The sequence below is a fragment of the Mustela erminea genome, chromosome 12 (genome assembly GCF_009829155.1).
Source record: "Mustela erminea isolate mMusErm1 chromosome 12, mMusErm1.Pri, whole genome shotgun sequence".
Classification (NCBI taxonomy): Eukaryota; Metazoa; Chordata; class Mammalia; order Carnivora; family Mustelidae; genus Mustela; species Mustela erminea.
The window spans coordinates 89,553,440-89,580,203 of NC_045625.1; the positions used below are offsets into that span (position 1 = coordinate 89,553,440).

The 26,764-nt window shown below is 43.7% G+C and overlaps 1 protein-coding gene across 11 annotated transcripts in view; it reads left to right on the top strand.

The window, feature by feature from the left end:
* WNK2 (WNK lysine deficient protein kinase 2) overlaps window positions 1–26,764 on the top strand; it is a 118,688-nt gene that overhangs the window by 59,031 nt on the left and 32,893 nt on the right. For all 11 annotated transcript variants that reach the window (XM_032306409.1, XM_032306410.1, XM_032306414.1 and 8 more), the window contains 2 exons: window positions 24,640–25,415; window positions 25,690–25,759. In XM_032306409.1, coding sequence (XP_032162300.1) covers window positions 24,640–25,415; window positions 25,690–25,759 — 846 coding nt within the window. The remainder of the gene's footprint in view (window positions 1–24,639; window positions 25,416–25,689; window positions 25,760–26,764) is intronic.

The window sequence follows — 26,764 nt, forward strand, 5'->3', positions numbered from 1 at the left end:
GCAGAGCAGGAAGAAGAAGGAGCTCCTGAAGCTCGGAGCTTAGGTCCCTCGCTGTTTTCTTTGTCCCTCCGCTTGTGCCCAAGCCCACAGACAGTTCTGGGCGGTAGCAGCAGGAACAGGCGCCAACACAGTGATAGGGGAGAGCCCTTCTCTCTGCTGGGTGGAGCCAGGGCTCAAAGGGTACAGAACCAAAATCCACTGCTTTTTTTCCCTTTCTGTTCAGCCACTTGGCTCTGCTCAGTTGTGGAAGTGGATGGTTCTCTCTAGGGAGTTGGAAAGGGGAGTCCCACGGGTCAGGGAGATCATGAAAAACGAGGAGCTTGGGAAAGTAACCCCATAAAGTTGTTGATGAACTCCTGGGTTCACTCCTGACCTGTGTATGTATGGATCTGATTCTAATTAGCATATAATAAGCTGAGAACTGAGTTGATGGCTAGATTGGCCCGAGAGCTACACACATTTCAGGTCGGATTAGAACAGCACAGGCACTGAAAACCAAACTGACGCTATAGCCACAGAAGATGAGTTGTAACTCGCAGCTTAAACCCAAGTAGGTCAGCTGCTTGCTAAAGGAACAATATTAGCCAATCACCACAGGATGTAAAGAGACTGAGTGTCTCATAATATTTAAAATCCAATCCAATCTGATCTAACCAGTGCAATCCAAATACTTATCAAATGAGAAACCATAAAAATGCCAACTTGCATTGGAAAAATACACCCAACACTTGGCAATAGCAAGATAAAATAGATGTTGGGATGATCCCACAAAGAATTTAAAGAAACTATTGTAAATATGCCTCAGCAAGCAGTTACAAACATTGTTAAAACAAATGTAAAGTGGAAAGTACCTGTGAAGATGTGGGATACAAAGAGGAGAGACATGGAAACTTGAAAACTGAAAACTAAGATACCTGAACTAATCAGAACTTAGAAAAAAATGAACAGAGCTTCACGGCCTGTGGAATAGCCATGGAGATCTAACATTTGTGTCAACAGACCCAGAAGCAGAAGAGAAAGAGTGCAATGCTGAAAAAATATGAGGAAATAATATGGAAAACTTCCCAAGTTTGGTAAAAGACAAACCTGTAGATTGAAGGAGTGGAATGAATCCTTAAAAGGTACAACCCCAAAAAAATCCATACCTGGACACATGAATAAACTGCTGAGAAATAAAGATAAAAAGTGGTGAAAGCAGCCAGAGGAAAAGGATGCAGGGCCTGGAGGGAAACAGTGGTTAAATGACTGCAGATTTCTCACCAGAAACCATGTAGTCCAGAAGCAAGTGGCACAGCATTTCTGAAGCATTGAAGGAAAAAAACCTATCAACTCAGAAATCTGTTTTCAGAGAAAATATTCCTCAGGCATGAATCTGAAGAAAAATTCCTAGGTTAACAAAAACAGAATTTGTTCTATAATTTGTAGAATTTGTGCTCTAAAAGAATTGGTAAAGATCTTCAGACAGAAGGGAAATGATAGCAGAAGAGACACTGGGAACACAAGGACTGTAATGGTAAATATCTAGATGAAAGTGATAGACTTCTCTTCTTGAGTTCTTCAAAACAGGATTGATGCTGGTAACAAAAAATTATATATTGTCTGACGGAGCTTTTAATGTATGTAAACAGAATAAAGAAACTATGGTAGGAGAGGGTGAAGTGCCTTCGAAGTTGAAAGTATTTCTACATTCTGACTGAAGTGGTAAAATACTGACTGTAAGTAGACTGTGGAAAGACTTGCTGATTTGGATACATTTTATTCCCTTTTCTTGTCTGATTGCTATGGTTAGGATTTCCATTACTGTGCTGAATAAAAGTGGTGACATTGGAGATCCTTGTTTTATTCCTGACCTTAGGGGAAAGGCTTTCAGTTTTTTTCTCTTGAGGATGATGTTGGCTGTAGATTTTTCTTTTCCTTTTTAAAAAAGATTTATTTCTTTATTTTAGAGAGGGGTGGGGTGCAGGGAGAAAGAGAGAGAGAGAGAGAGAATCTCAAGCAGATTCCCTGCTGACTGTAGAGTCCGAGGTAGGGCTCAATCTCACGACCCTGAGATCATAACCTGATCTAGGTTCAGGAGCTCAGGTAAACCAGGAGGTGGACGCTTAACCAACTGAAACATCCAGGTTGCCCAGGCTATAGATTTTTCATATATGGCCTTTATTATGTTGAGGTATGTTCCTTCCAAACTTTATGTTGTTGAAGGTTTTTATGATGACTGGATGTAGTGCTGAGTCTCGTGCTTTTTCTGCATCTACTGAAATGATCATATGGTTCCTACTCTTTCTCTTACTGATATGTGATGTATCATGTAGATTGATTTCCCAATATCGAACCAACTTGCAGCCCAGGAATAAATCCCACTTGATCATAGTGAATGATTTTTTTTTTTTAAATGTACTGTTGGATTCAGTTTGCTAGTATTTGGTTGAAGATTTTTGGATCTGTGTTCATCAGGGATACTGGCCAATAGTTTTTTTTTTTTTTTAGTGTTGTCTTTTTCTGGCTTTGGTATCAGGATAATACTGGCCTCATGGAGTGAATATGGAAGTTTCCCTTCCTCTTCTAGTTTTTAAAATAGTTTGAGAAGAATAGGTATCAACTCTTCTTTAAATGTTTGGTAAAATTCACCTGTGCAACTACCTGGTCCTGGGCTTTTGTTGTTGGGACTTCTGTTTTTTGGGAATTTTTTGATTACTGATTGAAATTCTTTGCTGGTAATCTGTCTGTTAAAATTTTCTGTTTCTTCCTGAGTCAGTTGTGGAAGGTTATTTTTCTAGGAATTTATCCATTTCTTCTAGGTTGTCTAATTTGTTGACATACAGTTTTTCATGATATTCTTTTATACTTGTTTTTTTCTGTGGTGTTGGTTGTTACTACTCTTCTCTCATTTGGGGTTTATTTATTTGAATCCTTTTTTCTTGATTAGATTGGCTACAGGTTTATCAATTTTTATTTTTTTTCAAAGAACAGATACTTGTTTCATTGATCTGTTCTATTTTTTAGTTTCTGTATCATTTATTTCTGCTCTAATTGTTATTATTTCCTCCCTTTTGCTGGTTTTAGGTTTTTTCTTCTAGCTCCTTTAGGTATATGGTTAGATTGTTTAAGAATTTCTTTCCTGAGGTCAGCCTGTATTGCTATATACTTCCCTCTTGGAACCACTTTTGCGACATCCCTAAGGTTTTGAAGTGTTGTTTCCATTTTCATTTGTTTTTATCCACTTTAAAATTTCTTCCTTTATTTCTTGGTTGACCCATTCATTGCGTCATAGCATGTAATTTAACCTCCACGTGTTTGTGGTCTTTCTGTTTTTGTGTTTTGTTGTGTTTTTTTTCCTTGTGGTCGACTTCTAGTTTCATAGTATTGTGGTTGGAAAAAGTGCATGGTATGACTTTGATCTTTCTGAATTTGTTGAGGCTTGTTTTGTGGCCTAATATGTGATATATTCTGGAGACTGTTCCATTTTCACTTGAATGTGTATTCTGTTTTAGGATGGAATATTCTCTGTGCATCTGTTATGTTCATCTTATCCAGTATGTCACTCAAAGCCAATGTTTACCTTGTTGATTCTTTTGTTTTGATGATCTGTCCACTGATATAAGTGGGGTGTTGAAGTCCCCTACTGTTATTGTGTTATTAGCAATGAGTTCCTTTATGTTTGCTTTTAACTTTTCTCTGTGTTTGGGTGCTCCTATGATGGATGCATAAATATTTATAATCGTCGTTTCTTGTTGGAGTGTTCTCTTTATTATTATATAGCATACCTCTTTGTTTCTTGTTGCAGTCTTTGTTTTAAAGTCTATCTTGTTCAAGGTAAGTACTGTTGTTCCAGCTTGCTTTTAACATCCATTAACAGGATAAATGTTTCTCCATCCCCTCATTTTCAATCTGCAGGTGTCTTTAGGTCTGAAATGAGTCTTTTGTAGGCAGTATATATAGCTGGGTCTTGTCACTTTTTGCTTTTTTTGTTTTTTGTTTTTATCCATTCTGTCACCTCTTGTCTTTTGATTGGAGCGTTTAGTCCTTTTACATTCAAAGTAACTATTGATATATATTCATTGCCATTTTATTGTTTTGTCATTTCTGAAGATTTTCTCTGATCCTTTGTCTTTTTTTCTTTTGTGGTTTGCTGGTTTCCTTAGTGATGTATTTGTATTTCTTTCTATGCTTGGCATATTTATTAGTCATTTTTTACATAGGGTTACCATTAGGTTTGCATGTAATATCTTCTGCCTACAGCAGTCTGTATTGTCAATGATCATTTAAGTTTGGGCCTATTCTTTACTCTCCTCTCCACATTTTAGATATATGGTGTCATACTCTACATCCTTCCATTTTATGAGTTCCTTGACTGCATTTTTACAGAAATACTCATATTTACTGCTTCTGTGTTTCCTGCCTTAATACTCTCACTCTTGGTCTTCTTTCTACTTAAAGATTTTCCTTTAAAATTTCTTGCAGGGCTGACTTAGTGGTCATGAATTCCTTTAGCTTTTGTTTGGGAGGCTTTTTATCTCTTCTTTTGTTATGAATGATAACCTTGCCAGATGGAGTATTCTTTTTTTTTTTTTTTTTTAAGATTTTATTTATTTATTTGACACAGAGAGAGAGAGACAGCGAGGAAGGGAATACAAGCAGGGGGAGGGGGGAGGGAGAAGCAGGCTTCCTGTTGAGCGGGGAGCCCAACGCAGGCTTGATCTCAGGACACTAAGATCACAACCTGAGCCAAAGGCAGATGCTTAACAGCTGAGCCACGCAGGTGCCCTTAGAGTATTCTTGGTTGCAGATTTTCCCCATGTAGTACTTTGAATATATCATGTCACTCCATTCTGGCCTGCAAAGTTTCTGCTGAAAAATCCCCTGATAGCCTTATGCAGTTTCCCTTGTCTGTAACTGTCTTCTTTGTCTCACTGCTTTTAATATTTTTTCTTTATCACTAGGTTTTGCCATTTTAATTACAATATGTCTTGGTGTGGATCTGTTTTTGTTGATTTTGATGTGAGTTCTCCTTGCCTCCTGGATGTGGATGTCTGTTTCCTTCCCCAGATTAGGGAAGTTTTCAACTATTACTTTTTCAAATAAGTTTGTGCCCCCCCACAGGAAGAGGCCCTTGTGGGAGTCATATAATACAAATGTTCTTACGTTTGTTGGAGTCACTGAATTCCGTAAGTCTGTTCTCGTTTTCCATAATTCTTTTTTCTCTCCTTTGTTCAGCTTGATTACTTTTCATTATTTTGTCTTCTAGGTCATTAATTCATTCTGCTTCTTCCAGCCTGCTATTCATTCCATCAAGTATGTTTCTCATATGCTTTTGTTTATGGAACCCTTTTATCTCCTGTGTTATTTGTTATCTCTGTTGAGGATCTCAGTCATGTCCTCTATTCTTTTCTCAAGTCCTTTGAGTAACCTTATGATCACTGCTTTAAATACTCCCTCAAGCATGTTACTCATATCTGTTTCTCTTATGTCTCCATCTGTGGTCTTATCCTGTTCTTTGATTTGGGGTAAATTCCTCTGCCTTATTATTTTGTCTACATCTGTGCGCCTCTTTCTGTGTGTTAGGCAAGTCAGCCATGTCTCCTCTTCTTGAGGATAATGGCTTTATGAAGAAGAGGTCCTGTAGTGCCCTGCAGTGCAATGTCCTCTCTTCCCCAGGGTCTGGCACCTCAGGGAGTATCTCCTGTGTATGTTGTATGGGCTGTGCTGTTGTGTCCTGGCTGCTTGATTTTTCAGGCCAGTCAAGTTCAGAGGTTCTCTTTGTCTGCTATGGGCAGTGTTTGGTCCCTGGCCTGAATGTGGAGTGTTTTAATTAGATGTGCTCTTGTCTGCTTGTGAAAGGACACTTGCCACCACTGTTGCTGGAAGAGGCCCTGCAGAACTCCCAAGTTGGGAATACGGTGTGGGCAGGGATTGGGCCAGTCTTCTGGGAGAGGGAGTCCACGGTAGGGGGACTGAGACAGGTATAACTAGGAAGTGCATTTTTTCTCGTGCGTGGTCGAGAGTGGGGCTTGGTGTAAGCAAGTGAGGTAGTGACGGTCCACTGGTTCCTGCAGGTGGCCCTATGCTTATGTGAGGGGCGGGGAAGGCAAATGGCGCTGGAGAGTTCCTTTGTTCCTAGAATGGTCTCTCCGTGAATGATGCCTATTTGGGATGTGCTCTGAGATCAGCACACACCCTCCCCACTGTTCAGATCCCTGTTTCCACACTGTCTGAGGGTAGTCTGCCTGCCTTCTCTGTGAGAGCAGCTTAGCACCCTCTGGGCTCTATTCCAGCCAAGCCCACTGACTTTTAAAACAACGGGCTTTAACCCCTGCTGGTTGCAAGAACTCATGAAATTTTGCTCCTCTCACGTTCCAAGCCGGTTGCTCTGGGAGTTTGTTTCTCTCGTGCACTTGTGCTGGTCTGTCTCCGCCATCTGCGCGACCACGGCTCCTTTCCTGCCACTGCAGCCACTGTCCATTTCTCTCCTGAGTCCCGTCTCTGTGCTTCCTACCTCTTCATGTGGCCTCTTCTCTACCTTTAATTGTGATGTTTGTTCTGCCAGTCTTTGGATAGATTTCTGAGGTATTTAGGATGATTTCATAACTAGTTATATTTATGGGATTAGGTGAGCCTAGAGTCCTCCTACTCCACTGCCATCTTTCCATCTTGAATTCTACCAAACATTTTTTAAAAAGTTAGTACCTGTCCTTTTTAAACTATTCCATAAAGTTGAATAGGAATGAATGTCTTCAGACTCCTCCTGTGAGGCCTGCATCACCCTGACACCAAACCAGACAAAGACAAACAGACAGATTACAAACCGATACCTTTGATGCGCATACAGCAAACTGAATTTGGCAATACATTATAAGAACCATTCACCACAATCAAGTAGGATTCATTCCAGGGAGATGAGAATGGTTCCACAGCTATGCTCCATTAACAAAAGAAATGATAATCTTATCAGTAGATGAGGAAAAATCATTTGACACAATTCAGCATCCATTTATGATAAAAACTCTAAACAAAGTGGGTATAGAAGAATTGTACCTCAACAGATTCAAGGGCACATATGACAAATCCTCAGGTAATGTCATACTCAGTGGTGAAGAGGTGAAAGCTTTTTATCTAAGATCAAGTACAAGACAAGGATGTCCACTCTCATCACTTATATTTAACATAGTATTAGTAGAAGTCATAGTCACAGCAATTAGGCAAGAAAAAGAAATAAAAGCCACCCAAATTAGAAAGGAAAAAGTAGAAGAATCACTATATGCAGATGACCTGAGGCCACATGTAGAAAATTGTAAAGACTCCAGCAAAAAAAACTATTACAACTAATGCTAGCACACCTCATCTTCTTGTGTGCTTTACTGCATTTCACAGGTGCTGTATTTCTTTGCAGACTGAAGGACTGTGGCAATCCTGTGTCAAGGAAGTCTTTTGGTGCCATGTTCCTAATGATGTTTGCTCACGTAGTGTCTCTGTCATGTTTTGGTAATTTTGCAATATTTATTGTATTTGGATTACTGCATGCTCACAATAAAACTTGAATGGATGAGGAGTTACTTTCTATGGATAAGCAAAGAAAAGAAAGTGGTTTCTTGAGGTGGAATCCACACCTGGTGAAGATGCCATGAAGACTGTGGAAATGACAGCAAAGGACTTAGAATTTTATTTTATTTTTTAATTTTTTAAAGATTTTATTTATTTATTTGACAGAGATCACAAGTAGGCAGAGAGGCAGGCAGAGAGAGAGGAGGAAGCAGGCTCTCTGCTGAGCAGAGAGCCCAATGTGGGGCTCGATCTCAGGACCCTGGGATCATGACCTGAGCCGAAAGCAGAGGCTTTAACCCACTGAGCCACACAGATGCCCCAGGACTTAGACTTTTATATAAACTTAGTTGATAAGGCAGTGGCAGCATTTGAGAGGGTTGATTCCAATTTTGAAAGAAGCTGAGCGGTGTCAAATGGCACTGCGCGCTACAGAGGGATTTTCCCTGAAAGGAGGAGTCGCTGCGGCAAACTTCATTGTCTTATCTTAAGAAAATGCCACAACCGCCCCAATTTTCAGCACCATCACCCTGATCAGGCAGCGGCCATCATCATCAAGGCAAGACCGGAAGAATAATTTTGATTCGCTGAAAGGTCAGATAATGGTTAGCATTTTTTAGAAATAAGGCATTTTATGTGAGAGAGCGATTCCGTGGCAGGGACGTTGGCACAGAGAGAGAATCTTAAGGGCAGCTCCGCACCCAGGGCAAAGTCCAGCTCAGGGCTCAATTTCATGACCCTGAGATCATGACCAGAGCTGAAATCAAGAGACACTTAACTGACTGAGCCACTCACACACCCCAGAAATAAAATATTTTTAAGTTAAGGTGTATATACTCCTTTTAAAAAAAATAAATGAAAAATATATTGTTATTGCACACTGAACAGACTGTAGTGTAAACAACTTTTATATGCATTGGAAAACTAAAAAATCTTCTGACTCTCTTTATTGCAATACTCATTTATTGCAGTAGTCTGAAATAGCCCACAGTACCTCCAAGTTATGCCTGTAAGTGAGTTCAGTAAAGTTACAGGATAGAAAATTGATATAGACGATTCTGTTGCATTTCTGTACATTAATAATGAATTATTAGAAATTGAGAAAATGATCCCATTTACAGTTGCATCAAGAAGAATGAAATACCTAGGAATAAATTTAACCAAGAAAGGGAAAGACATGTACTCTGAAAACTATGACATTGATAAAAGAAATTGACAATTAGAATAAATAGAAAGATATACCTTGTTTATGGATTGGAAGAATAAATATTGTTAAAATGTCCATGCTACCCAAAGCAATCTACAGATTCGATGTAATCCTCATCAAAATACCAACAGCATTTTTCATAAAACTAGAACAAAGAGTCCTAAAATTTGTGCAGAACTACAAAAAAACCTAGATAGCCAAAAGACCCCAGAGAGGAAAGAACAAAGGTGGAGGTATCATGCTCTCTGATTTCAAACTATATTACAAAGCCGTAGTAATCAGGGGTGCCCACGTGGCTCAATCAGTTAAGTGTCTTCCTTTGGCTCAGGTCATGATCTTGGGGTCCTGGGATGGAGCCCCATGTGGGGCTCCCTGCTTTGTGTGGAGGCCACTTCTCCCTCTCCCTCTGACCCTCCTCCCTGCTTGTGCTCTCTCTCTCTCTCTCTCTGTCTCAAATAAATAAATAAAATCTTTAAAAAGCCATAGTAATAATAAAAAAAGAAGTATGGTACTGGCATGAGAACAGAGACAGATCAATGGAATAGACTGGAAAGCCCAGAAATAAACCCATGCACATGTGGTCAATTCTATGGCAAAGGAGGCAAGAATATACAGTGGGGGGAAAAAAAAACATCACTTCAATAAATGGTTTTGGGAAAATTGGACAGCTCCACGCAAAAGAATTAAACTGGGCCATTATCTTACTCATATACAAAAATACATTCAAAATGGATCAAAGACTTGAAACCAAAAGCAGCTAGAAGAAAACAGACCATAAGCTGTTTGATATTGATCTTAACAGTATTTTTTTGGACCACCCTTCTTAGGCAAAGGCAACAAAACCCAAAATAAACAAATGGGATTACGTCAAACTAAAGAGCTTTTGCACAGTAAAGGAAACCATCAAGAAAATGAAAAGTAACATTTTGGGAGGAGATATTTGTAAACCATATATCTGATAAGGGGTTAATATCTAAAATATATGAAGAACTTACACAAGTTAAAATAAAAAACACAACTTGATTAAATGGGCAGAGGAATTGAACAGACATTTATCCAAAGAAGACATCCAGATGGCCAACAGACACATGAAAAGATGCTCAACATCACTCCTCACCAGGAAACCACAAATCAAAGCCACAAGGAGATACCACCTCACACCTGTCAGGATGGCTAGAATAAAAAGGACAAGAAATAAGTGTTGGTGAGGATATGGAGAAAAGGGAACCTTTGTGCACCGCTTGTGGGAAAAATTGGTACAGCTACTATAGGAAACAGTATGGAGGTTCCTCAACAAATTAAGAATTAGAACTGCCATATGTCCCAGCAATTCCATTTCTGGGTATTTCTCTAAAGAAAATGAAAACACCGATTTGAAGAGATACATGAACTCCTGTCGTCCTTGCCGTATTGTTCACAATAGACAAGCTATGGAAGCGACCTAAGTGTCCATCGGTACATGAATGGATCAAGGAGATGCGAGATGCATACACACGCACACGCACACGCACACGCACACGCACGCAAGAATATTACTCAGTCGTAAAAAAGAGAGAAAGCTTGCGATTTGCAACGACATAGATGAACCTAGAGGATACTATGTTAAGTGAAGTAAGTCTGAGACAGATTCCATATTACTTTACCTATGTGTGAAGTCTGAAAACAAATGAACGAAAACGAAAAGGACAAATGGACAAAGCAGAAACAGACTCAGAGATGCAGGAAACAGGCAGTTGTTGACCAGAGAAGGGAGGGGCTGTGGGACGAGTGAGTCCGGGAGGCGCCGAGTGAGTACGGACTTCCCGTTTTAATGAATAAGTCACAGGGGTGTTAAGTACAGTATAGGGAATATCGTCAGTAACTTTTAAGAATTGTGACAAGTGGCAACTCTTCTGATCGTAGGGGCCATTTGATACATAAAACTATTGAATCAGTATGATCTGAAACTAACAGGATACTGTATGTCAGTTTAAAGAAAAACATAAGAGGGTCAATTCATCAAGATGACACAACAGTTCTAAATGTGAAGGTACCTATCAACGGAGCTTTAACCATGGATCTTCAACAACAGAGCTCCTTTCTTTTGACAGGAGACATAGACAACCTTACAGTTAGCGCCGGAGACTTCAACACTCTTCTCTCGGCGGTAGATAAACAAATCTGTACGTCCAAGAAGAAATCTCAAGGAAAATCAGAAACATTTTGAAATGAACAAGAATGAAAATGCAACATATGAAAATTTGTGGAACGCAGCTGAAGCAGTAGAGGAAATCTTACAGCACTACACGGTTAGATGAGAAAAGAAGTGTCAATTCAGTCATCCAAGCGTCCATCTTAAGAAATTTTTAAAAACTAGGAAAAAAGAAATCCAAAGCAAGCAGAATGAAAGGACTAAAAAGTAGAAATTCAAAATGGAAAAAACAACAGACAAAAACCAATGAAATAAAAAACTTGTTCTTTGAAGAAAATCTCTATTTATGATGAATCTCTGAGTACCTCTATCAGGAATAAAAGAGAGATCACCAGAGACCCTGCATAAAAGAATCGTCATCAAGGAGTCATAGTCATGGAATACTATGAACAAACCTACACATAGGAATTTAACAACTTAGATGAAATGGGCTAATTCCACAAAAGCCACAACCTGCTAAAACTCATCCAGGATGGAACAGTTAACCTGAATGCTCCTGTACCAATTAAAAAGATGGAATTTATAGTAAGAAGTTCTCCCCCAAATTATTGTCCAGGTCTAAATGGTTTTACTGGTGATCTAGACATTCCATTCCTAGGTACTCATTCAACAAAAATGAGAGCAGATGTCCATAAGAGAAGCTTCACACATGTTTATAACAACTTGATGTGTAATAGCCCAGAACGCAAATCAGCCCACGTATCCAACAGCAGGTGCGGATAATCATATTGTGGTTTGTCCGTACAGCATAACAATATTCTGTAATAAAAAAGAAATGAACTCTTTACTACAGTATGGGTCATTTTCAAAATAGTTATTTGAAATGAAAGAAGCCAGACAGAAGTGCATGTTGTACGGTCCCATATGAAGGACTAGAGAATGCAGACTGCAGGGCGGGAAAACAGATCAGTAGTTGTCTGCGAGGGAGCATGTGGCAGGAAAGGCGCGGAGGGAGGGGTTACAAACATTCCCTGACAAACATTCATGAGCCATGTTGACTGTGGTGATGGTTTTGCTTGTATATTAAAAAAAAATAAAGCACAAAAAATCCTAACTGAACAGAAATTGTAGAGCTAGAAGATACAGTAATTAAAACCAAGACCCACTGGATGGTTTGTACACCCCTGGAGAGAGAATTACCAAATTAAACGGCAACTCAAAAATTATTTACTTATTAAAAGATTTTATTTATTTATTTATTTATTTAGTTAGTTAGTTAGTTAGTTGTCAGAGAGAGAGAGCGCACAAGCACAAGCAGGCAGAGCGGCAGGCAGAGGCAGAGAGAGAAGCAGGCTCCCCGCGGAGCAAGGAGCCCGATGCGGGACTTGATCCCAGGACTCTGGGATCATGACCCGAGTCAAAGGCAGCGTCTCAACCGACTGAGCCACCCAGGCATCCCCGAAAAAGTATTTAAAGTAGGGGCACCTGGGTGGCTCAGTCGTTAAGCCTCTGCCTTTGGCTGATGTCATGAGCCCAGGGTCCTGGGATCAGCCCCACGTCAGACTCCTTTCTCAGTGGGAAGCCTGCTGCTTCTTCTCCCACTCCCCCTGCCTGTGTTTCCTTTCTCACTGTCTCTCTGCGTCAAATAAATAAAATCCTTAAAAATATATTTAAAATGAAAAGAGCTACAAGATACAGGGATTGCAGTGAGATAGTCAAACATGTGATCTAATTCGTGCCCCAGAAAGGAAGAGAGTGGGACAGAGTCCATTTTGAGGAAATAATGTGGAGAGTTGCAAGGCATCAACCACAGATTCAAGAAGTCCTCCAAATTAGGAGAAACAATTATACTTAACGGATGTTATGGTGAAAGTTAGGAAAACCAGAGGCAAACAGAACTGAAAGAATGCTTGAGGAAAAAGCAGGTGCCTCTAAGGGCAACAGTGATTTGGATGGCTCCTGTCTCAGCAGACACAGGGCTGCCAGGAGACCGAGAAATGTTGCTACCCTCATGCGATAAAGGAATAAGTGCCAGCTTTGACCCCCTGCCTGGCAGCAGGGTCCTGCCGACAGGAAGACAGAATAGAGACTGCAGCTGTTCACTACCTATACATGTCACCGGAAGAAATACTGGAGGGGATATTTTTAGGCAAAAGAACGGTGACCCCTGTTGGAATGTCAGAAATGCAGGAGGGCATAAAAGTAATGGCATTATAGATACACGGGCAGATCTAAGTGAATGCTGACTGTAGAAAAGCGTAGTGTCTTCCGAGAGTTGGAACCTATCTGTCGTGTTAAAATACATGAAAAGACAGGCGTATTTACTAGAGGGGAGAATTGTACTCACAGGGCTCCTGGGTTCTTGCATTGTCTGAGAAGAGCTAAAATCAAGAATGTGTATTGTGTCTAGAATGCCCCTGTGGGAATTATAAAATAGTAGATCACTCCTACACTCATGGTGGGGTGTAGTAGGGAAGAATTCTTAACAAAAGACAAGGAGGAGAGAAAAAGTAACGTTGACCATGCACAACACATAGAAAATCATTGGTAAGGTGGTAGTTTTTACCCAAATAGATCAATAATTAAATATAAATGGACTAAATATCAAAGGTTGCCCAACATGAAAAAAGAGAACAAACCAATAACAAACTAAGATCAAAGAATACAAAAGTTAAATGTAAAGAAATGGGAAAACATGGCACGCGAATACCAAAGAAAGCTAGTAAAGATCTTTTTGTATCACACAAAATAGGCTTTAAGGCAAAGTCATAATGGAGAAGAGTTCAGCTCTCCAGGAAGACAGAATAATTCCATGTTTGTGTGTCTCTAATAACACAGCCTTAACATATATAAAGCAAAAGTGGAAGCAAATGAAGAAATGGATCTGGAATTGTTATGTGAGTTGTACAGCCTTTAGAACAGGACGACAAAAATCAATAAGGATGTAATGGATTTTAACAATAGAATTAGCATTATTGGTCTATATGTAGAACAGCCAGTGGCTGGAGAGTACACATTTGTTTTTAAGTCCACATAGAGTATTTTTAAATTAACTATATGAAGGACACAAAGCAAATCTCAGTAAATTCCAAAGGATCAAATCATTCAATGCATGTTTTCCAACTACATTTGGATATAAACTGGAATTCAAAAACAAGAGATCCCTAAAAGGTCTCTTTATATTTTCCAATTAAGAAAAATATAAAGAGTGTGTGTGCGTGTGTGTGTGTGTCTGTGTGTGTGTGTGTATGTGTATGAAATTCACTTATAAATATTCCATGAAGCAAAGAAAAAATTACAGTGGAAATTAAGAAAATACTCTGAATGGTAAGGACATGAAAACCATGCAAATGAGAATATTACATATCAAAACCTGGGCATGCAGCTAAAGCTATAATTTTGCAGAAATGCATATATTAGAAAGGAGGAAAGGCTAAAAATCAGTGTCTGATACAAAACGAAAAACCAAATAAAGAGGAAATACAACAGATAAGAGCACAGATTAATAAAATCTAAAACATACAAAAGAGTGTTAACAAAGCTTGAAACTGGCTCTTTCAAATGTCTAATGAAATTGGTTGCCCCTGATGAGACCGACTGTGGAAAAGGCGTACTCCGTCTCGGGCATGAGCAGGACGTCACTGCAGTCTGACCCTGAGAAGAGTGTGTAATGCAAGCCGGTACATTTCAAAACATGGATGATGTCCTGGAGAAATACAACTTACCAAACTTACATAAGAAGATACAGAAAATCTGAAAAGTGCTATAAATATTTCAAAAAACCTAAATCAGTTCATTAAAAACCCTCTCACACATGTCCCTTGTGGTGGCAAGATTGCTGGAAGAGTCAGGGTGTTGTCTTCTGGGGTCAAGTACAGGTTAGAAAAGAGAATTGTTTCTGTTCAGGAAGATTCTGAAGTTCTGGACCAGAGCCCGAGTCCGCTCTGCAGGGCCCGGAGTTGAACCTGTCTCAGGAACAGGTGTGTGGCCAGGAGGCCAGATGCACGGCTCCGTGCATCTCGCTGCAGGCGGCACAGGGACAGCTGTTCTGCCGCACAAGGGAGGGGCTGGATGCTGCCCTGCCCCGGCCAGTAGGAGTTCATCAGAATGACACAGAAGGATCCGGCTGGTGCTGGGAAACAGATGAGAGTTGTTGCAAAGAGGGAAAGGACGAATGGAATTCATGTAAGGAGTAGAGAACTCAGATTCAAACCACAGAGAGAGAAACAGGCCCATCCAGGGATAACTGGGAGGTACCAGCCTCTGCACCCCCAGAAAAGCTCTTAGACATCTGTCCATTCATGGAAACAGCTTTGGGAGGACTCGGGTGTCCAGTTAAGAACCTGTGGCAACGCAGTGGAGCAAAAGTGCTACTGCTTTGAAAGGACGGCCGGGGAGACAGGCTTACGTGAGGCCTCAGAAAGTGGCTCGGATCAGAGAAGGCGGTGGGGCTCTCTACCAGTCCCGTGGTGGGTGCTATCGTGGTCCCCAGTGGCATGCCCTGGGGAGGACCTTGGAGGAGTTCTGCGGCCCTGTGGCGCCTGGGCTCCCCACAGCTTTCACAGCAGAGTACCCATGTGCTAGTTGGCAGACCACAGTGGCCTGTTTCACAAAAGACATAGTGTTTGCCATGGGCGTAACCACTGGCCATTGCTACCACAGACCCTCTAGGGAAAGTGCTGCTGCTGCACCCTCTTTCCAGAAGGATCTGCTCTCTTATGCCACCCTCGAATCAGGACTGCCTGCTGGCTCCCCAGCCCCGTGCAGATCCCAGGCCCCTGGCTGCTCTGGGTGCACCCATGCTCCAGATCTCAGCTCTGTGGCAACTCCACACACGTGCACCGGGGGTCCTGGAGCCATCACCCCTCGGTGCCTGCACTCCAGACCCCTGTTCGGTATCTGTGCCCTAGGCACCCACACTTCAGACACCTGTGCACCACTACTGTGCAGGTGCCCGGCAGCTGGACCCAGTGCCAGGAGGGATCACCTCAGCTGCAGCATCCCCAGGGGAGAAAAAATTCAGAAGGTACCCGGCAGCCTTCACTACTGAAGACCCCCACAGCCACTGCAGCCACCTGCAGTCACGGGTTCCTGCCATCTGTGCTGAGACTGCCCTGCTGGGCCTGTCCTGTGCCTGGAACCACCACAGCTGGCGTTCTGCACCCACTCACGGGTGGTCTTCCACCACCAAAACCCATCTGTAAAGGCTGCAAGAGATGACTGCTTCGTCCAATGCAAAGTTAGCAACAGGAGGCTACGAGAAACTAGCAGGCAAGGAAACAGGACACCACCAGGGGACACAGCACTTCTCCTGTAACCGGCCCCAAAGGATTGATGATGTATGAACTGTCCAAGGATTCACACTTACTATCTTAAGGCGGTCTGGTGAGCTACAAGAAAACTGAAAAGAAAACCTCATCTAAAATGGAGTTCAGAAGCTGGCAGGGGGAGCTCTCACACCAAGAACTGGTTTTCAGCTGCAGATTCAACGGGAAGAGAAGGACCTCACAAGTGGATGCTACTTCACTGCTCCAGCAGGAGGGAGGAAGTTTTCTTCCATCCCGGGCACCAGCCCAGTCGATGAGAAGCAGTCTCAGCTCAGCCAGTGAGAGGCCACTAGACTTCCAGCTCCCAGTTCACTCCAGTGGGCTTTTAGTTTACGACAGTCCCTCCGTATACATCCTTTCCTCTCTAAAGGAGCCTCCTCTCGTTTCGTTCTCCCAACTTGCCTGTGCTTTTGCCATAGCTTGCTTGTGCCAGACTGCAGTTCTCTCTTATTCCCAAATAAACCCATTTTCCTGGTAAAATGACTGACAGTTTTATTTTTAAGGTTAACAGAATACATGTAGACAACGCAGCAAAACCAGGAAAAAAGAATGTGAGGAAAATGAGAAGTTCAGTGGAGAAAGAAATCATGAAAAGAACCAAATACTGAAGAATACAATGAATGAAATGAAAAAACAAAACAAAACAAAACAACAACGCAGGAGACAGCATGAACATCAGACTTGATCAAACAGAAGAAAGAATTCGTGAACATCAGGACAGGTCATTTGAAATTATATAGTCCGACGAGAAAAAAGAACAATGACCAAAAAAAGTGAAGAGGGCCTGTGTGAATTACAGGGCACCATCAAGCAACTCATATTTGCATTGTGGGAGTCCCAGAGAAGAGAGAAGGAAAGGGCAGAAAGCTTATCTAAGAAATTGCCAAATCTAGGAAGAGATGTGTCCCTCCAGGCACACGAATCTTACAGGAACCCAGATAGATTCAACCTGAAGACGATTTCACCAAGACACATTAAACTATCAAAAATCAAGACAGAGATAATTTTGAAAGCAGCAAGACCTGGGGGAAAAAAAGAAAACCCACTTCATTTCAAACAAGTGAATACCCACAAGGCTTTCAGCAGATTTCACAGCAGAAACCTTGCAGGCTAGGAGAGAATGGGATGATAGAGTTCAGTGCTGGAAGTAAGAAACTGATAGTTAAGAATATTGGTGAAGCTGTCTTTCAAGAATGAAGGAGAAATAAAGACTTTCTCAGACAAAAGCTGAGAGAATTCAGTACCACTATACCTGCCTTACAAGGAACGCTAAAGAGAGCTCTTTAAGCTGAAGTGAAAGGATGCTCCTCAGTAACATAAAAACACATGAAAGTGTAAAACGTGCTGGTAAAAGTACATGGCCATTCAGAATATGACTTGTGTGTAAATCACTTAAATTTAGTAGAAAGTTAAAAGACAGAAGTATTAAAAATAACTATAATCACAATAATTTTAATGGATACAAAATATAAAAAAGATGTACATTGTGTTATCAAAACATAAAATGGGGGGGAGTGTAAGTGTAGAGTTTCAGTGTGCAACTGAAGTTATCAGCTTAAAATGGACTGTTATAACCATATTTTTTAATGTAAGCTTCACAGTTATCACAAATAGCTCTAATATATAAGGTAAAGAGAAAGGAAACAAAGCATGCCACTACAAAAAACCATCAAATCACCAAGGAAGACAGAAGAGAGGAAGAAAGGAACTGTAAAACAGCCAGAAAACAACAAGATGGCAATAGCAAGTCCTTACTTCTCAATAATTACTTTATATGTACATGGATTAAGTTCACAATTCAAAATATATAGACAGTATAGACTTAAATACCTCACTTTCAACAATGGATAGATCAAACAGAAAGTCAATAAGGAAATATTGACTGGAATGACATTTAAGAATCAATGGACTTAACAAGCACATACACAGAATACCTCCTTTCTCCCTCAAACATTAGCAGAATACACATTCTTCTTAACAAACATGGAAAATTCTCCAAGATATATCATTTGTTAGATCATGTAACTGGTCTTAACAAATTTAAAGGGATTGAAATCACATGATTATCTTTTTTGACAATCTGGTATGAAACTTTAGAAATCAGTGACAAGAGGGAAACAGGAAAATGCACAAATACATGGAAACTAAACAACATACTTCTGAATAACCAGCGGGTCAAAGAAGAAATCAAAAGGGAAATAATAAAATATCTTGAGACAAATGAAAATTCCAAAACTTAAGGGATGTGGCAAAAACAGTTTTAAGAGGAAAGTTTATAGCGATAAAAGTCGACATTAAGAAACAATCTAACTTCACACTTCCAAGAACCAGAAAAAGAAAAGCAAACTAGCCCAAAGTTTGCAGAAGGAAGGAAACATAAAAGATAAGTGCGGAAATAAATGGGCCAGAAAAACAATACAACATATACATGAAGAGCAAGCTTTTATGAAAAGGTAAAAAAAAAAATGGACATACTTTTAGCTAGACTAAGAAAAAAGGACACAGAACTGAAAGAGGAGACGTCATAGCTGATTCCACAGGATTATAAAGAATCATGAGGGACTACCATGAACAGTTAGGCTAACATATTGGATAACTTAGGAAGAATGGATAAATGTCTAGACTGACACAGCCTATGAAGACTGAATCATGAAGAAACAGAAAATCTGAAGGGCTGTGTAACTATAAGGAGATTAAATCAGTAATTAGAAATCTCCCAACAAATAAAAGTCCAGACCACTGGTGACTTCTCCCAATTTTTTTTTTTTTAAGATTTTATTTATTTCGAGAAGAGGAAGAGCATGCGTTGAAGGGGAGCGGGAGAAAGAGAATCTGCAGCAGACTTCGTGCTGAATGCAGAGAGCCCAATGCAGGGCTTGATTCCACCACCCCAAGAGCAAAACCTGAGCTGAAATCAAGAGTCAGACTCTGGGGGCAGCTGGGTGGCTCAGTCAGCTAAGCATCTGCCTTCAGCTCAGGCCTTGATCCCAGGGTCCTGGAATGGAGCCCCGCATCGGGCCCCCTGCTCAGCGGGGAAGCTGCTTGTCCCTCCACCACTCGCGCTCTCTCACTCTTTCAAATAAAATCTTAAAAAAAAAAAAAAAGAGAGAGACTGCATGTCTGGTCAGCTAATCTGTGACAAGGGTGCCAAGTATACACAACGGGGAAAGGATAGTCTGTTCAGTAAATGGTTCTGGGCAACCTGGATGTCTGCACGCAGAAGACTGAAATTGGACCCTCACCTTCCACCACTTACAGAAATCAACTCAAAGTGGATTAAAGACCTGATATCATAAAACTCAGAAGAAAATAGGAAAAAACTCATTGACAATGACTATGACACTAAAAACACAAGCAACAAGAGCAAAAATTTTAACTGGGAGTACATCAAACTAAAAAGCTTTTGCCCAGCAAAAGAAATAAAATGAGAAGGCATCCTACAGAATGAGAAAATATCTGCAAACCATGTATCTGGTAAGGGGCTAATATCTAAAATATGTAAGGAACTCACACAACTCAAAAGCAGAAACAAAAGATGCCTCAAATAATCCAGTTTAAAATAGGTAAAGAATCTGAATAGGTATATTTCCAAGGAAGTCATACAGATGGCCAGCAGATACATGAAAAGGTGTTTAACATCACTAATCATCAGGCAACTGCAAATAAAAACCACAGTGAGATATTGCCTCACTCCTGTCAGTATGGCTATTTTCAAAAAGACAATAGATGACAATTGTTGGCAAGGACGTGAGGGGAAAGGGAGACCTCGTGTACTGCGGGTGGGAATACACACTGGTAAAGCCATTATAGAAAACTGTGTGGAGGTTACTCAAAAAATTAAAATTAGAACTGCCATATGATCCTGCAATCCCACTTCTGGATCTAGAGGTGAAGAAGTCACTATTTTGAAGAGATATCCGTAACCCTGTGTTCCTTGCAACATTATTCCCAATAGCCAAGATCTGGAAACAAGCTACGTGTCAACACTCGAATGAATAAAGAAAATATGGCAAATATATAGAGTGGAATACTATTCAGCCATAAAAACTAGGAGATCTTGCCATTTGTGACAACATGAATAAACATGGAAGTCATCAGGCTAAGTGAAATAAGCCATAGGGAGAAAAACAAATCCTGTATGATGTCTGGTGTGGGGCAGGGGGAGTTCATCGAGTCAGAAAGGAGAATGGGGGCTGCCAGGGGTGCATATTAAAGAATCATGTGATCATCTCAGTAGATGGAAGAAAGCATTTTGTAAGATTCAAAGTCTATCAATGCCTCTGAATAAGAAGAAGATAGGTTAAAAGTGAACTAGTTAAATTTGATTAAGAATATCTATTTAAAAAGCAACAGCAAGTATCTAATAGTGGTGTGTTGAATGCTTTCCTTTTGAGATGGAGAGCAACAGATTATCACTTATCACCACTTACTTTCTGTACCCTCTTGGTGGTCTTAGTACAATGTTGTGGTGTAAGACATCAGGAAAGAAAGAAGGAGAAGCACGGAGTGAGGGTGAGGAAGAGGAGAAAGGGAAAAAGAAATAGAGAAAGAAAAGCAGCAGGACTGAAGAAGTGTGCCCATATGGTAAAATCTGAATTTCCGCAGATGGGAGCCAGTGTCCTCGTCTTTGCTCCTCCAAGTGAGTTCAATCTGCGGTCAAGTTTAAGAGCCAGTTCGCTGTCCACTTTTTGTAAATATTTTTGGAGGTGTTATGGTAATGGTACAGTAGCTTTAGCTTTCATCTGAAGAACATTCGTTCACCTCACAATAAGGTTTTCTGAAGTAAATTTTGGCTTGAGTTGGTACCAATTTAAGGTAGGCTCCCATAATAGATGCTCAGAGCTGAATGATTATTTTGATTTTTCAATGTAATTCCATATTGGTGTTTCATAAAAGGTGATGTTTCTTTTAACATTATTACTTTTTATTAAACATTTGAACAGAATAAGATAATGATCTTTTATGAAGAAGCCCTTGCTATAACATTGTTTGGGGCCAAATTATAATTCTTTCTGAAGAATATGTTTGCTAAAACATTTCCCATTTTGAGGTAGAAATTAATGTGTAGTAATATTTGTGGTAATAATATATATTTTTTACCTCTGTTTAACAGCCCTTAAATGATTATTTTAAAAAGCTGTCAATATTTGAAAGGAAGAAATAAATTATTATTTGTTGGCAAAGTGACTATATGGCACATATGTGAAAATTAAAACTTAGAAATTATTCAAATTAAGGGAGTGTAGTGAGGTAGCTAAATAAGTTATTTTTCTATACCAGCAATAATTAGAAAATTTAGAAAAATTCCATTTGTACTAACAAAATAATACCAAACATCAAATAGAGATGGATCTAAAAAATAAAAGTCCTTTATACTCCAAACCTTTAAATACTGAAACTTAAAAAGAAATGAATGAGAAGGGACACCTGGGTGGCTCAGTTGGTTGGGCGGCTGCCTTCGGCTCAGGTCATGATCCCAGCGTCCTGGGATCGAGTCCCACATCAGGCTCCTTGCTCGGCGGGGAGCCTGCTTCTCCTTCTGCCTCTGCTGCCACTCGGCCTGCCTGTGCTTGCTCTCGCTCTCGCTCTCTCTCTGGCAAATAAATAAAAAATCTTAAAAAAAAAAAAAAGAAATGAATGAGAAGATACATACCATGTTCATGGATTGGAAGACTCAATATTGTAAGCACATTACTTTTCCTCAAACGGACTTATAGATTCCGTGTGGTCCTAGTTAAAATTGTAACAGTGTTTTATGGGCATTGACAAGCTGATTATATTGTATTTGTGGAGACGGAAAGGCCAGGAAAAGGCAAGAGACTATCTTAGAGGAAGGAAGTGGTTCTATCAAGTGTCAGGACTAATTATGTAAACCCACAGCCATGGAAACACTGTGGCACTGGAGCGGGAGTACACTGAGCTATGGAGTAGAAGCATCTAGAGCTGTGCCCACATCTTGACTGACAAGAGCTGTCTGACTGCAGAGCTGTGAGGACAGGATGGTCTTTGAAACGAAGAGGGAGTTGGGGGCACCTGGGTGGCTCAGTTGGATAAGGTTGTGAGCTCAGGGTCCCGAGATCCAGCCCCAAGGTGGGCTGTGCGCTCAGTGGGAGTCTGCTAGTCTCGCCTCTGCCCCCTGCCCTCGCTCATGCGCTCTCTCTCCCTCCCTCTCTCTCTAATGAAATCTTTAAAAACAGAAAGAGTTGGGACAATGGGCTCTCCACACTGGGAGAATAATCCTTGCTTCTAACCTCCTGCTGTAAAACTCGTTACTAGTGGATTGTGAATCTCAATGTAAAAGTGACACAGGAGAACATCTTCACGAAAAGCGCTGAAGGAGAGACGGGCTAAAAGTTGGTTAAATTTGATTACGTTAAGATTAGTAAGTCCTGTTCACTAAAGGACTGCTAATTGGGCAAACAGGCAAAGTGCAGCATGAGAGAAGATACTTATAGTATGTTCTTATCCAGCGCACATGAAGAACTCCAGCCAATCCACAGGGAAATGACAGCTCTACAGAAAAACAGGCAAGGGGCGCGGACAGGTGTGGTGTGAAAGCATGTGTCCAGGTCAGCCCAAGACATGCTCGGTTTAATCTGTTCCCTTGGGACATGCGAATGAAAGGCAGAGATACCACCGTGCGCCAGTCGGGAGGGCTAATGTAACAAACACAAAGATAAATATTGGTGAGGATATGGAGAAAGGGGAGCCCTCCTGTGCTGTTGGCAGGAATGCAAATTGGTGTGGCCACTCTGGAGAATGGAGTGGAGGTTCCTCAGAAAATTAAAAAGGGTTGCTCCCATATGACGCAGTCATCCTGCCAGCTGCATGGCCACGGGACGGGAGGTCAGTGGCTCTGGGACACCCGCACCACCACCTTCCCTGCAGCACTATTCACAATGGCCCAGACATGGAAACAGCCTCAGTGTTCCGTGGATGGATGAATGAAACGTGGCAGCTGCTTACAAGGACATCGTATTTATCCTTGAAAAAGAAAACTCTGCCGTTTGGGAGCAACGTGGATGAGCCTCGGGGATGTTATGTCAAGTGAGATCAGTCAGTCACCAAAAGACGGACACTGCACAGTTCCGCGATGCTGACCAGGGTCCCCGAGAGTTCTGGAACTTGGGAGCAGAGCGGGAGGGCGCGGGGGAGGGTGGGGGGCGTTCAAGGGATGAAGTTTCGCTTGTGGATGGAGGAGCCTGTGTGTTGTTGAGCTGCGGACACCAGGACCGAACTAACACAGAGTTGTGCCAGGAGGGTTGACCTCGCACGGAGTGTTCCCACCACGGTAAACAACAGCTTCACACTAGGTGTGATCCACTCCCCGGGAGGGCATGCGGAGGGTGGGGGCACCGTCCTGCGCGCTGCGGCCCCTCTCACCGAGCAGCCCCGTCCGGGCTGGGTGCCCAGCAGAGGTGCCCAGGCACACTCACACGCGTGTGTCCGTCGTGTCCCAGACCGGCAGCAAGTGGTGCGTATCCGCACCTCCGCAGCTCGAGTGTCGCGGGAGCATCGCGGACTGAAACTCTGCAGACGCGCCACGGGCCGCCTTCCGCGGATCCAAGGGCGGGAGAGAGAAGCCAGACGGGAAAGAACGAGCAGGAGCCGCTTGACGCGCTGCTCCGACAGGCGGAACTGAGCTCTGGTGTTGAGAGCACGTGCTCACAGGGCGCTGCCGTGAAGAAAACCAGATGCGGAGTTTGGTGACCTGCCCGGGGAGGGGCAGTGGGAGTCCGGGGCGCGGGGTCCCGGCCGCGTTCCCGCTTATCTCTGTAAGCTTCTCGTTTTTGTTGTGTGCAGTGTCAAGTGAAGTGGGTTCAAAGGACAAGTTGGTCCAGGAAACAGGACATCCACCGTCCTCTGGGTGTTCCCAGGCCCAGGGGTTCCTGGGCGGGAGGCCGAGGAGCCGCGTTCTACCGCCTGGTTCCCAGGGCTCCCCCCGGAGGATCCTTCCCGGCCCCCGGCAGGGCGCTGGTGTGGCTGCTTCTGACCTCATCGACTCCTGTCCATGGGAAGTTCATGCTCTGGGGCGGGGGACAGTGTGGGCCTCACCGCATAGATACCTTCCTTTTTTAAGTTCATTTGGTGACCCTGTGGGGTGGCCCGTGGAAAGGATCACAGAGCCGTGATTCCTGTAGCTCCCCTAGCAGGGGGGGCTTGGAGAGGCGGGTTATGCCTGCCTGAGGGCTGCAGGGCAAGGGAAGGGGGTGGGCATGCCCGTGGCGCTGAGGGGACAGTGTTGGGGTGGAGGCCTGGAGAGGGAAGCCAGGCTGCTGCAGGACCTCGGAAGGCACCTCCGGCAGGGGCCAGGCCACGCGTGAAGTTGGTGCACTGCACAAGGATAGAAGACCAGTGTGCGGGGTCTGCAGCTCATAGAAGGCCTCTCTCAGGACCATGGGAGGCAGGTACAGAGGCATTTCTCCTATTTCTTCTAGATCCAGCGCCCTGTAAAGACCAGCTGTCCTTAAAAGAAAAATCCAGCTTCCCAGCCAGTCCGCAGCCTCTGAGCCAAGCAGGCCCCAGGGATACCCCTGGGAGTGCCCCAGCCCCTTTGGTGCCATCCTCCCCTCCTGTGACTGCTCTGCCCCAGGATGCAGCTGCACCAGCTGCCAGCCCCAAGCCAGAGCCAGTAATGGGGCCTGCCGTGCAGGCGGGGGGCCCAGGGACCTCTCAGGGGATGGCCAGTGAGCGCGAGACCCCCCAGCCACTGGCAGAGACTCAAGACACCCAGCTTGCTGTACAGCCTCTGGGAGCAAGCGGAGGGCCTTGTGCCCCACCTCTGGAGGCCCCCCGTTACCCCACAGCTTTGGGAGAGCCCACCTCAGCCAAGGAAGCCGCTGCCCAGGGTGAGCCCTCGCGGGCTCCGGCCCCAGCACCCAGCGCCCCCAGTGCCCCCAGTGGGACCCCTCAGCCTGCCCTGGGCCAGCCTCTACCCCCTCTTCCCCCTGTGGTGGGGGCCATCAGCTTGGCCACCCCCCAGCTCCCTAGCCCCCCACTGGGGCCCACTGTGCCCCCCCAGCCGCCCTCGGCCTTGGAGTCAGATGGGGAGGGGCCGCCCCCTAGGGTGGGCTTTGTGGACAGCACCATCAAGAGCCTGGACGAGAAGCTTCGAACCCTGCTCTACCAGGAGCACATGCCCACCTCCTCAGCCTCGGCTGGGACCCCCGTGGAGCCAGGGGACCGAGACTTGACCCTGGAGCCCCAGCCTGTGGTGAGTCCTGGTCCCACCAGGGTGGCGGGTTCCCAAGGCACGTAGCTGCCTCTTGTGGCCCTGACTGTCCTGTTCTCTGAGGCCAACTCCGGGTGTGTTGCCAGAGTGGCCCATTTGGGGAACTGGGATGTGTGTGCAGGTTGGGGGACCTGGCTTACATGGGCTCTGCTTGGGGTGGCCTGGGGGAGGGGTCCAGCTCTCATGGGTGAGATCCGCCGGTTAGCTACGGAGGTCAGCAAGCGAGACTTGTGACTCTTGCTGTTTCTTCCTGCAGCCAGGCAAGTCAGAACCGGCTCCTGAGCTGGCGGCTGCGCCAGAGCAGGCTGGGTCCTCGCCGATGACAGGTAATGAGCCCTGGGTCCCAGGTCAGAACCCCAGTGCCCATGAGGCGCCCTCCTTGCTCCGAACCATGCCGCATCTCTATCCCTCACCCCCATAGCGCCGTGGGTGGGGCTCAGACATAGCAGCGGCTGTCGTGAGGTGTTAGTTAAAGCCCCCTGTGTTCTAACAAACCGTGACATGCTCACGCCCCAAGGTGAGAATATCCTCCATGGAAACAGGGAAAAGCACAGATGGCTGGGCGTCAGGGTGCGAGCAGCTGCCGGCTCCCGTGCCCTCAAAGTGCTCTGGCACATGTCCCCTAGTCCCATGCTCCTTGAGAAGGTTACAGGGTGTTGAAGGTCGTTTTGGCAGAGCGCAGGCTGGGGCCAGGGGCTTCCAGCAGGTCCATGGACGTGGCCAGGCTGGGGCCATCGAGTTTCTCGATCCGGGCTTCCTCTGAGGGTCCTGGGGTGCCTCTCTGTGGGAATACCCGTGTCTCAGCCCAAGGGCGCTGGTCTGATCTTCCAAGGTGTGGGGTTTCTTCTTGGCCTGGAATTCCTCCAGAGATTAGGAAGACAGGGATCCAGCTGACCTTGTAAGAGGCCTCTGGGTATGCGTCCATGGCAGGCGATGCCCCAGTTCGCAGAGTGAGGGGAGCGGGCTGCCGGATCTGGTCGGACCTCTGGACACCGCATTCTTGGGTGTCACGCTGTAGAGAGAGGGGACAGCCAGCAGTGGGGTCAGAAGCTGCAGCATGTGCCATTTCCCTGGGAAGGTGAGAGTCGGGTGGTAAAGCAGGAATGTGCTGGACAGTACGAGGAGTGCCTGTTCCGTCTTCTGACTTCCTTGCACAAGAAACTCACTCTGAGCCCCTCCCGTAGCTTCGGGGACGTCAGCGTAGCCAGTCCCAAACCCTCGCCCCTGGAGCGCCCGGCTGATGGGGCAACTCTAAGGAAACATATTCTAGTTTGGAAAAGGTAAACATTTCTGGAGTCAGAGCTGTCCGGAAAGAGAGGGAGTATAGTTGA